The 13,351-nt window shown below is 39.5% G+C and overlaps 1 protein-coding gene across 10 annotated transcripts in view; it reads left to right on the forward strand.

The window, feature by feature from the left end:
- GLIS1 (GLIS family zinc finger 1) overlaps positions 1–13,351 on the forward strand; it is a 214,094-nt gene that overhangs the window by 186,429 nt on the left and 14,314 nt on the right. For 9 of the 10 annotated variants that reach the window (XM_080406201.1, XM_080406202.1, XM_080406195.1 and 6 more), the window contains one exon: positions 761–911. In XM_080406201.1, the coding sequence (XP_080262327.1) occupies positions 761–911 (151 nt within the window). The remainder of the gene's footprint in view (positions 1–760; positions 912–13,351) is intronic. The other variant, XM_080406199.1, reaches the window with a different exon arrangement.

Genomic DNA, 13,351 nt, shown 5'->3' on the forward strand with positions numbered 1-13,351 from the left:
TGACTGCCACGGTAGAGGAGAGTGGCCAGAGTCCCCAGAAAAATGGGACATCCACACTCCTTCAGTACCTCTGTGTACTAGTAAACCTTTTGTTTTCATGTTCTTATTAAAAATTTCTCCTCGCTCCTCTTTGGGTTTAATTTATTGGGGTTTCATTTGTACAATATTTGCTATTTTTGAATTGTCTGGGATGTCCAGCAGCATACTAACTGAAATTCAAATTAAAAAGTTTGAAATTAACAACGAAAAAACCCAGGTCCTGGTCCCCCTTATGCAAGTACAGTGCTCCAAGTTCGATGTCTGATGTAATGTCGGCAAGGTATCATGTACTGTTCTGCTGTCAGTATGAGCTCCATTGTGCTGCAAACAACTGAGCACTGCAGGTTCTCCCTCAGAAGTGTGGTAAAGGCAGGGTGAGAGTCCTGCCAAGGCCTGCTAGCTGTTAGGGGGAGCGCTTACAGGTCTGCTGTCAGAGCACGGAAGAAATGGACCACCTGAGAGGGTTGGAGGGGAGATGTACATGTGTCAGAACACACTGATACAGCTTTGAGTGCTGTTCCAAGCACAGCAGTGTTTGCTGATACTGGTTCTCTGAGTAGGTGACTCCCCCTGGCAGTATGACTCCCCCAACAGAAGTGGGCTGCTGTGTGGTTGTGTCTCAGTGTTCGGTGGAGGAATAGGGAAGGAGTTGGGGACTGTCAAGGACTTATTTGTATGCTTCCTTGCTTATTGTATTTTGCAAAATGATGTGTGTTCACAGGCATGTACAGTGGTTCCAGCGCTAACCATAACGGTCCCTCACCAGGTATATTGCCGCCTCCTCATGACATCCCTTCAAGACATCATCCACTCGACTCTACTCTTTCCAGTCCACATCACCATCAGTCACCGCTGGAGAATGCGAGGGAAGGGTACGTGTGAGAAACATGTGCAGTCTTTGTCTGGCATGATAATGAATGATTAATTGTTTATTTTATTTTGCATGGGTGCTGTTCAAGTGGAAAACACTGGCCCAAACTAAGCAATTTTGTTTGGTTTAGAATCATAGAATAATTTAGTTTTGAAGAGACCTCAGAAGGTGATGTCATCCATCCCCTGTGCAAAGCAGGTTGTTCAGGTCCTTGTACTTGTCTTCAACAAAACACATTGAGTTGTTTTTCTTCATAGCACTTAGATTTTATTTTATTTTTTTTTAATTCCTCCTTGATGACTTCTTGTAGGTTTGGATAAGTGCAGAGAACATTTCTCAGCAAAAATGAGAAATCTCACAAAGGGTAAAAACCCAAACTATGACTCACTCACTCAGGAGCAAGGGGTGTTTGCCGTAGTTAAGACTTAGGTAGTGCCAGAGTGGCAGGCTTTCTCACTTCCTTGCTCTCTGATAAGATTTTCTGTAATACATGTCTCAGCAGCAGACATTCACTAGCAAGATCCTAATCAGGGAAGAATATATTATCCCACTGATGGTATAGATTGCATTGCTACAGTATGGATTGCATTGCATTGTTACAGTACCTGATATTTCTAAAGGACCATTTGCTCAAGGATCTCATAACGTCTTCTCAACAGTAAAGAATGTTCTGTAAGCCACAAATTTCTGCACTAATCTTTTTGCTCAGATTTTTTTGTATATTTTTTTTGTATATATAGCCTCATGCAAATTAAACATCAAAGTTACAGTTTTAATTCCCACACTTTGGGCAGGGAGGGGACTCCGATTTTGCTTTACTGATGGGAACCTGGGATACAGAGAGATGAAGAGATTTTTTTTCCCCTAAAAATATGTTGGGGTTCTTTAGCAAATACAGCAATTGAATGCAGAGTTTTCCCATCCTAGTCCAGGGCTGACCTACCCCTTCTTTTATATGGGGAAAGAAAAGCCCAGAAAATTTTTAATTGTATGCTTTAAGCAAAGGGCCGAAGGCAGAATCTGTGTGGCATGGAAGGGGCATGACAAGGAAAGGTGCACCTGGAGTAGTTGAAGAACAATCTATCTGATTGAGCGAATTCAACTCGGAACAAATTACTCCATTTTTTTTCTTAATTGGGGAACAAATGCTGTAGCAAGCTTAGCTTCTGTACCCCGTTCCTCCTTCGACCATCTCTTCTGACCTATGCCAGCAGTAGGTACCAATGCTCCCTCCCATCGTATGATGCATATCTGCCCATCACGGGAATAGACTTCTGTCCCTGTCATGAGATGCCTGTGCCCAATCCTTTGCCTTCCCTGCCACGGCACCCACATTCCCAACTATGTGTTTCCTGTTGGCAGATCATGCCTGTGGCAGTCACGGCTTTTTTGTAGGCACTGGGCATGCTGATTTAGATGGAAGCTACACCAGATAAACAGGAAGTTTTCTGTAGCAGAGAAGGCAGTGAGCGCAAATAGGAAGAATGGGAGACAGACAGTCCAAAGTGAGGGTAATCCATGAGCAATTCTTTCCCTGTAGAATGGGACTACTTGAGCCTGGGGGAGTAGGATCCCCTCCTGTCGCTGCTCCCCAGTGTGCTGCTCAGCTGTTTCCTCTTTGAGTTGGTTCCTAGGGGAGGTAAGGCAAAAAGTCCCAAACAAGAATAAAATGAAGTAAGGATATACTATGGGAAGGATTTAACAGGCTGTCGGTAAGGTGGCTTTGTTTCTAAGGCACTTCATGTTCTGGTACTGTTGATACGAAATGAAAGCAAAGACTTCAGCAGAATGAGGGCAACAGACGGTTTTTCAGTTTAAGGCTCTGAAGCTCCCAGAGGAATTCTCCTTGCTGCCCCTCATGTCTCCATTCCAGAGTACGGCACTCATCTCTCAGCAGAAACACAAAAGCCGAGTGAGCAGAGTTGCTCACGGAACTCCTTCTACCAACATTTTTGTCATTTGCTTAGGCCACAGTTACATCAGAATTGTCTCTGCCGTTTTCAGTTCTAGATGCTTATATACCTAAGTAATGTAAAGTCTTTGCAGAAACACCGTAGTTAATGTGCTATGACAAAATGTGAGATGATAACAGATTTCTAACCATGAACCAAACATCAGGAAATGGAAAGTGGAATGTATTTTTGAATAGTTATTTTAAAACAGGCTATCTAGTTTCATGACATAATTACTTGGAATTTTTCAGCATCTCAAATACCATTTCCTAAACTCAAAGTAATCTGCATTCAGCTTTGTCAATATCCAGCCCAAGATCCTTTTGCTGTATTTAATTGTTTATGCTTACGATATTAAGGACTCCTGAAATACAGCCCGTATATGACATTTTAATTGCAAGTACAGAAACATAATGGGAACTAATAGGCCTTGAATTATACTTAGCACTGTTTTGTTTAAAGCATTCATCCATTTAACTGGGCAAAATCACTTAATAATCTAATGCTTGGAGCCACTGAATTATAGAACTGTTACACCTTTGCCAGTTCATAGCAGTATGGCATTACTCATATAAAATATATATGGTTTACAATAGGAAAGAAACACCTAACACTACCTTTCCTCATATTAACTGCTCCAGCTTTCTGGCACACATATAATGTTTTGCCTCATTTGTCAGCTGTCTCAGCATTCATGTTTAAGTAAATGTGAAGAATTTCTATACTGTGAATCAGTACGATGACAAGACTGGATTGCATAGTTTAAGTCTGCGGCATGAACCAAATGATTACTATCAAGAAATCTAATTACTGAGTCATCAAATATGCAAGATGCCAAAAACTACATGAGGTGGAGTACAAATAGTCTACTCAAGTTTGACATAAGATTCAGAATTTGATTTAAGGGCTTTTTCTTTTTTTTTAAAAAAAAGCCCTATGTTATACCATCCTTTGCCAAAGTCAATACCAAGTGCAGCAGTCAATTTTCCCAAATGGTTTGCTAAGACATTTAAATAGTTTGACAAAATTATCTAATTCACTTGAAAATGTTCTAACAAAATCTGACTTCATTACCAAATGTATTTATACTGGCTTTATACAATCTGGAGAGTATTTTTTCAAATTCTGGTATGAAGTGTATGCTAGACCAAAAGATTTTACTTATATTGATATTAATTAAACTAAAAGTGTGTGACTGAGAAATATTTTGGCATCCAGAAAGTGGGCTTGTTGTGATCCAGGTTTAAATATGTATTTATTTTTTATTTCAGGTCGCAAAGGTTTATTTTAGCATTTCTTGTAGCATATGCCATGTATAATGTCTACCTTGGTTTCATTTTGCCCATTGCAAAAATAGTCTATTTTGATTTGTAGCAGAATGGAGACAGAAAAACAGCTTTTAGTATTACATCTGAGGTGAATGTTGCACTTGGCTTGCTTTCTACTATTTTTTTAGCTGTTATTATCTAAGTAATCTAAAAATGTCATTAGTTTCACTTGTAAACTATCTCTGTGAATTCCAGTTTAGAATATTTAGTGTGATAAATTATCAGCTTAAATGAAACCGATATGACTAAAGTTAAGTGAGTTTGAGTGGTGGCACCAAGTTAGGGATTTGCACCAATTTAACTTAATGACCTAACAAGGTCACTTTGTAGGATCTGAACATGGTCCCTCTATATGTGACTGTGAGGCCTTCTGTCACTTGTGTCACCCATAACAAACAGCACTTATGTTCTCAAAAGAAGCTGGGGGTACTGACAAATAATAACTTTATTGGGAAGGTGATGTGTCTCCAAGGGAAAAGAAAGTGAAACTATTTTTTTATATTCCCCTGGTAATTTAGGTCATTTCTGCTCTGTAAACACAACAGTAAATGAAGAACTAGTGGAATTAAGGCACCTGTGATGTCCATAGGTGATGATTCATGAGAACTCTGAATCCAGTCTTGTGAGCCCCTTTAATATAAAGGATTAAGTAACCAAGGTTAGAGGAAGGAGCTTGCCTGGGCTTCTCACCAGCTAACTGCAACCAGTTCCAGACCTTCCCTGAAGAGCCACTTACCCATACATCACAAGAAACAGGACTTAAAAACAGTCAGGTGAAAAGAGACATTTTAATCAGGCTGCTTAAACATCAGAATTTTTGTTTGCTTGCTTCTTAGCACCTGCTAATTCAAACACCACAGAAATACTTAAATGTGAAGGTTCTCTGTTGAAAATTTAGTCCTTCATTTCTCTTTACGTGAGGTAAAACAAAGTACACAGAGCCTCTCTTCTTGCTCAACCAGGGGACACCAGATTTGAAATTCTTGATATTTTAAGATTGAAAACAAATATGCAGGATAAAATCTTGTGGTTTAGATTTGTATGTGTTTGGCAAGAAAAGAGACTGTAAGCCCTGTTACATACATAGCCAGGACCCTGTCAGGTGCCTCCACTTCAGATAAGAATCTAGCCCAGCCCCTCTACCAGCTCTCAGTGAGCTGCGGAGCTGGGAGATGGCACCCTCGATCAAGCCCACATCTCTTCTCTGTGGGATTGGTTTTGGCTTCAGCGTTACTGGTAGGTGGTGGTGGTGGTGGTATACAAAGGGTTTGGTGGGTGCTTGCTCATCAGATGGGACCAGACTCACATTCTGGCTGTAAGAGTTTTAGTGTTGTTTGCAAGCAGCTAGTTTTCTGAAGCATGACTGTTTCTGGGATAAGATTTAAGAAATTGCCCCAAAACCAATAAAAGAAATGCAGGAGGCTTTTCAATCCGTTATGCTATCTTTTCGAACTGTTGGAATCCAGACCAGGAGGTGAAAATGCATTTGTGTACCTAATTCTCATAACTTCAAGAGACAATTAGGTGTATTAACTACCTATGTCTAATTTTAATTAATATTTTAGTTTGTGAGCTCACATAAATAAATTGACTAGGAATGGGCATGTTGCTACAATCTTTGTAGGAAACAAAGTTTTACTCCCTAGAAGTACTCTGGAGAATTAAATACCTACACAGTTTTTATAACAGTTCCAAGGACCAAGGAGATACATCACTCATTCACTGTGGATTCCGCTGGACAATACTCTTCATTTATAATAGAATACACAAGTCGGTGTTTTAGTCTTTCTTTCAAAAGCACTAAAACCAATAACAAGAAACAGATATCTCTGACAGCTGAAAACATTTTCAATGCTGGAAGCCAAGAACCCATCATAATTTATCTCAGTGTTATGGATCTGAGCACGCAAAAGGGGCATCAGTACATCTGTCCAAAGAAAGAACAATGTACAGGTGCAGAGCTGAGTGAGGTTCATGTAACAAAGAAAATTGGTAATTAAAAGCATCTGGTTTCAAATCCCAAGTCATTTATCTCATTGTAGAAAATGTGATCAGAATTCATTTATAATCATGTCCAGATAGGCTTATACAATTCCCGCCCCCCCCCTTAAAGTAAAATTAGCACTAGCATAGGCTTATTTCAACAATGTGTGGTTAAGAATAACTTCGTGCTTGATCACAGGGTAAAATATTGTTTGGCCATTCATAGAAATAGGTGGGCATGTATTTAATTTGTGTTTCTGAAAGGGCTGGGTTGACAGTCATTAGGGAGCTTTCATCAGTGCATCTCAAATTAAATGGTATGTTACCTGCCCAGAAGAGACACTGTAAGCAAAACTATCTTAGAGTAAGAAATAAGAAAGTTATGGGAGAAGGTGGGAGGTTAAAGGAGTTGGTCAGAGTAACTCAGAAAGCATTTAATATGGATTCAACCACAGGTCTTCTGCATTCTATTAACTATTTTAGCCATTACTGGTTTTACCTGTAGTTAAATTTACACTTAACATCTGTAAAGCTGATTTTTGTTCCTTTCCTTTTCAAATTTCTTTTTCTTTTTAGCAAAATTTCTGCAGTTAGATGTAAACCATATATGCCAAACACAATAACTTATCAGGGTATAACAAGTGATTAAGTTATCTTAACATCTCCCACTATTTGGTATAGTGGCTTTTAGACTGTAAACTTGAAAGCAGACATCAACTACCTGTACAGAATCCACCTGCACCTGGAAGCATCTTGCTGCATACTTGCCAGACAATAATGACCTTAAATGACTAAAATAAGATAGCTCAGTCAAGCATGCAGTACATGCTGGATAATATTGAGTGTTTGATTGCGTGTCTTTGTAATTGACTTCCTGGCGATTACTTGAACCTAAGGCAGTGCTCTTTATTTAAATATGTTTTGATATTTCTTTGACCACGTTAATAGGGATTTTTTAACTTTTGAAATATATTTTCCTGGTAGATTATTAGCAAGATTAAGTTTTCAAATTTCCCATTATGTGTAGCGGCTTCCACTGTAGTGATTCATCAGCTTCATTTCAAACCCATTGAACAAATGCTTATAAATAAAAATGTCTTTTAGATTGGCACAGTTCCCATCATGATTGCTATGATTAACTGCTCTGCAGAAATTGCACATATTAGGTCAGAACAATTGTGAGATATTCATTTAACATAGAAAATATGTGTTTGCGTGTATGTGTGAGTTTGTGTAGGTAATGAAATGCATTAAAAAATACTGAGTTATGCTTTATACCAAACTGAGACTTACATGCGTATTTGTTAGAAAAGACTGTATTTCAGTACGTCACTCCGTACCTGAAGAGAAGGCCCACACAGAAAGCCTTTGAGTGTACCAGGAAAGGGCTCCTATGGCTCCTGTGTAATTTTGAACCCAAAGCTGTTTTCCTATCACTGTTACTGGTATTATCAAAAATATTCTAGAGCAATTAAATGACCTAAGACTCTTCAGTCACATTAAAGGTCCCATGGGTGGTGTTCTCCATAATGTTTCTGAAGCCCCTCTTACTCCTCACAGCTAACTAGCTCCTGCACTCTTTGTACAGGCAATTGTTGTCATCACTGCTCAGAGTGTGGGTGAGGGAAGATGCAGAGCTGGATTCAAGTAATCCCAGACAGTATTCTGAATGAAAAACATTATCTGGTATTTCTAGGAAAAGGCTGACAGTGCCTCAGTCCTACTTTAAAGATGTTACAGAGACAGGTATGTCACACGCTGTGTTAGTAGCAGAGCCAGGAATAAAGCCCGAGTCTCTTACAGTAGCCACCTACTCAAGCTGGCCACAAGCACAGTGAGAAAAGAGAAAATCAGAAACACAGTGTTATATCTTGCAGTGAAGGCCTTGTAAGAAGGGCACTGTGTCACAGCCCAGTAACTTGTTTGCTCATTGTTTGTAGAAAAGGGTAATAAAATGCAGTGATGCCCAGCAAGGTGATCTGCACTGAAGGATTTATTATATATCAGGGGAAGGAGGGGGAAGAGGAGAAAGGAAGAAAGAGGGAGAGAAGGAAAAGATTCCTTGCATTCCAGAAACCTAGCCAGAGGCACCTGGCAGTGATTAGTGCAAAGGTTCACCAAACTTCAGATAGAGTCCGCCTTAAAAAAAAAAAAAAAAAGTGAACGGTATAACTGTTTCCTGAGCATGTGCTGACAGAAATTCCCGTAGGGCAAGACCCAGAACAGAAACACGTGGCAAGAGATTGGGCGCTATCCAGAGACCAGATTAGCAGAGCTTTACACATCATTTTTAATATTATGGGAAGAGATGAAAATCAGTGTTAACTTTTTTTTCCATTAAAAAAAATAATCTCCTGGTCCTGGAACTGAATTGGACTTTCTCACAATATAAGTAACTATAATGCTTGGGGGAGAGATTTTATGAATGAAATGGCTGGCATGCTGGATTTTAGGGTAGAACCTGCTTTCATGGCAAATCACAGTTTTTTAACTAGCTGCAATACTGTACAAGTCACTTAAGATAAAACATGGAGCTTCTTTGCTTTGTGCTTCTTACTCTGGTGCTTTATTATATGCTTTTCTTCATATTAATATGAGTGAAACGTAATTCTCAAAGTCAAGATTGTTTGATATGGCTATATGCTATGCATGAGAACTTTATTACAGAATGGTCTTATAACCCAAAATATACAAAAAAATATCTGAGATAAAGGACAGATGTTTTTCAGTCTGGATTTGGTCCTGTTTCCACTGAACTCAATGGGATATGGGTTGAGGTTCTTTGTCTAGCTGAGGAATCTGCCAATCAAGCCATCACATCACTAAAAAAAAACCCCAAACCCAGACAGTTTTCATATTGGAAACATCCCTACCTTAGATATTTCTGTTTTGCTGTTACACTTCATTTGCTGTTACACTTACTATTCAAGAATCTTAGTTTGAATTTATTTTCATTATTTTTCTATTTTCCATTCAATATTTACTAATTAAGTATACTGCTTATAGGTTTTGGCAGTCAAGAGATGATCAACTAGATCATGCAAAAGCTCATCTTAAAACTGCTCAGAATCTGGCTTTACAATTTCTTAGCCTGTGTTAGTTTGTCCAGGAACTGCTATTGAACGAAGACAGACTAAAGTAAAGTGTGAATCTGTTTCTTACTCAGAATAAGTACTGTGGATGAATATAGAAAATATGCATCTAGACATCTTGACAGAAAGCTCAGAAAAATCAATATTGATATGTATTTATTTTTTGGTTCTTTATGTTGCGATAATATTGGGACAAGACATTTGGTGGTGTGCGTTCTGCAAGTACACAGATTCTTATACACCACTGCCTACTTCAGGAGGCTGAAAATGGAGGCAGGATAAGTAATTCTAAAACAAGGCAGTGGTACTTGTAGCCTATTAGATGTCTTTTCTATAGCTCAGCTAGCTCATGGCATACCTAGATACTTCCCTCACATGGGCCTTACTTACAATTAAATATAAACTTTCACCATCCAAAATTGTATTGTTAAAACATGATCACAAAAAAAAATTATGTGAAAGTCTTACTGGGATTTATGTTTGTTTCCTAAAGGTATGCGCTTGTATAAAATGAGAGAGAAGACAGGTTAATATTGTCTGTGTTGTCACTTTTCATTTTCTTTTTAAAAAAATCCTGTTAAGATGAAGATTTTTGAGCATTCCCATTGATGTGTGCGGCAAATGCGTTGCAGTAGACGTGAGGAATTGGCTTGTTGTCGATGTCTAACATTTGGTTTGATGACTTGGTGGGAGGTATATCATCTAACTTAAAGAGCTTCCCTTAGGAAAGGCTGTGAAGCTGAGTTGAAATTTTAAGACTGTTCAGCAAAGTGCAGAAATGTGCACAGTACCATAGACAAGGGATGTTATCAAGTTAGGATCAGTTCTTCCAGTAGTTTTTCTCTTGGTTGTGTGGATGAAAGTATGACATAAACAAGATTTTTCTGATTAGTCCTTTTACTTAATTGTCTGCTGATGCATCCTCAGGAGAGGAATGCATTAGCTTTGCAGCTCCACCTGAAATCATAGGTCCCTCAAGACTAGTATTATGTCTTCAGCGCCGTCCTACACATGGTGCTTCAAAGGGAATTTGAAAAAAACCCACAATACCTGGTCAATCATACAAAGTTGAATGATGAGTGAAGAGAGAGGAGAATTCCTCTCTGCCTCCTTGGGTGATCAGTTTACATCCTGAAGCACAAGATTTGATTAGCCCTCGCTTAGCATGGAAATGTTGGTTTTGCCCATTAAATTATTAAGTCCCTTTTTAAAAAAACAGGCATTTTGTTTGGTTCTGTGACTTCCTGTGGCTATGAATGCCACAGGCCAGGGCATGCTGTGTGAGCAAAATGTTCCTTTTGTTTTAAGCCAACCTGCTTCGCTCTGTGGTACAGGCCCTGTTGCTCCCGTGTCTTGGACAAGGTGGAGAGAAGGCTGGCTTCTCCACTGCACCCTTGTAATCGGAAAAAACTGCATTTTAAATTCTGTTCTTTCAATGGCATGCTTGTAGTCTTGGAAGTTTTACTTACTATTCTAGTATATCTTCAGATATTTTTAACTCCCACAATAACTTAATCCATCAAAACAGAACTGGTTTTACCACTGTTAATATATGGTCATTTATAAGTAGATTCTTACTGCCTCCCACTGTGTAATCCCTTTCTGTTATTATAACTGCTCAAGAAAGTTGCACAGCACTGCTGTTCCCAAAAGACACTGAAAGTTCAAAAACAGTCAACACGTGTAAGGAACACAGACCTTTTGGGGACTTGATGATCTTAAAGGTCTTTTCCAACCTAAAAGATTCTATGATTCTGTACCTCTCTGTGTGACAGGGATTGAAAAGCACTTCATTAGGTCTGAAGTCACCAAAATGAATGTTCAGGTGAAAAAGCTTTCCTACTTGCATCATATTTTGCACACAGCAAAGTTTTTAGCAGGAGCAGTTTCATCAGTAGACAACTGGAAAACTGCTGGATTCAGAGAGGGCTTGCTAGTCAACTTCATTAGTGTCTGCTGCAGGTAATGGCTACAATAAGGTAAATTATCTTTCACGTAAGGGACATAGGTTTCCAACAATGGAGTAGTAAAACCTTGCAGTGGGTTAATTTGTTGCTTGAGTTACCATCAAGCATCCTTTAAGACAGGGTACACCATTAACAGCCAGACTACATCATCAGTGGAAGCAATCTAAGAACCATTGATTCTTCTTAGCTTTGTCACAAGGTTTATGGAGACAGCAAAAAGATTTACACTCCTGAACAGAAACATGCTGCATAGCTAGGAGCCCTCAAATGTAATGAACGAAGGAAAGATAAGGATTTTTTTTACATGTGTGTGAGAGTATTTATTTATGTATCTCTATATATAGCTATATATAGGCACAGGTATATATTTAAATGCCCCGAAAGGACCTGCAAATTTACTGAATTATACAAGTTACAATTAAAGTAAAATATATGGTATATATTTATTATTAATATCCAAACCAAAGCAAATTGTGGTTGTAGTATGGTATTAACAGGAAATGTCCAGGCTATTAGTTATTGAAACATACATGCCTGAGCTACTGCCTGGGAATTTTTAATGTATCCAGCTGAGTTCCTGGTGTAAGTAGTTCAGTGTTTCTTCTTCCACACACAAGGCATCTTCTTTTAAGTGCTTTTCTGTTGCTAATGCATTATCTATTTAATTTGTATCAGGAATGATTCTGGTTTTCTTTTAACAGCCTCAGTATCACAGCAACCTAATTACTAGGCAAATATTCAGGAGAGAATTAAAAACACGGCACTTGGAACTGGACAGTTAGCTGATGAAAATACTCTCCTTGAGCGTGCCAGGGCACATTCACCATGCATACACACACACAAAATAATATCTTAGGGACCAGCTCGAGCTTCAGGCATTGTGCTGAGTATTTTATGGAGACAAATCCCTGTGTTGGCCACTTGTAGCTAATATAGCCAGTTTTTTCTGCTGAGCAAAGCTCTTTCCTAGCTAAAAACTATGCCTTAACTTATGGGAAAGATGTTAAATTCCCTTTTGGGGAGAGACTGAGCAGAGCATAGTAGATTTTATGGTGACCAGCACAATTGTATTGAAGTCTCTCTTCATGCAGAGGAGGCAGCGATGGTCAAGTGTTACACGGTGCTTCCAGGGTTTCAGCCCAAGTTCCTGTGCTACAGTAAGTTCCTAGGATACAGGCTGCCCGCAGACAGCTATGTGTGCTGAGCTCCAGCACGGTGACAGCAGTGCCCAGCGGGAGCAGGGAGCTGGCAGCTCTAGCTCTGTGCAGCTGCTCAGCTTGCCCAGCTGGAGCAGGGCCCGCACCCACCTCTCCCCATGCCCCCACCGCAGCCCCCACCTCCTGCCCCGCATGAGGAGTCTCACCTGCTCCTAACCAGACATGTCCTAGGTGTCGAGGCCCAAACGCTATTGCAACTACAGGAAAAGAGGCGTACAAAAGAGTGAATGGGACGAAGCGCTGCTTTTAAAATAACAGCAAAAACTGTTAAATTCTTCTCACGTGGTTAAGATTTAAATAGCATCTAGAAGTAGTTGAAAACTGGGTAGGGAAGCTACGTTTTTCAGTATTCCCACAGCTGGGCACCTTAAATGTACCATTTTTGTTTGACATGCAACATATTTGCATGTAATTTAAAAATCTGATTGCTCAGCCATCCTAACAAAGCATTTGACAGAGAGCAGCCCAGCAGGCCTCTATGGGGTGCTACATTTCCCAGCAGTAGCCAGGACAAGACATTTCAAGAGAAGGCTGAGGAAACCCAACGCAGACAGTTGCAGAGTGCTGGCTCACCAGAAGTATTTTCCTCCCTCATTCAGAGTGGTTTCTGGCTCATCCAGGCCTTGGAATTTTTAGTACATCTTTTGTTTCTCTTTTAAATGTGTGTGTGGTCATTAGCCATATAAATGTCACTATCATGATCTCTTTTAGCTATTATCTTTCCAATGAAAACAACTGCAATCTTTTAAATCTCTGTTCAGATAGAAGCATTTCCAGGCTTCTAATAGCATTTCTGGCATGTTGAGACAATGTCTCCATGTGTGCCGTTTGAAGGGGCTGGTGACCATTTTGTAATTTGTGGTTGTGCTTTGCCAGCACTCGCTTGCAGCCTCGGAAGAGAC

This window comes from Falco punctatus (genome assembly GCF_963210335.1).
Source record: "Falco punctatus genome assembly, chromosome: 11".
NCBI lineage: Eukaryota > Metazoa > Chordata > Aves > Falconiformes > Falconidae > Falco > Falco punctatus.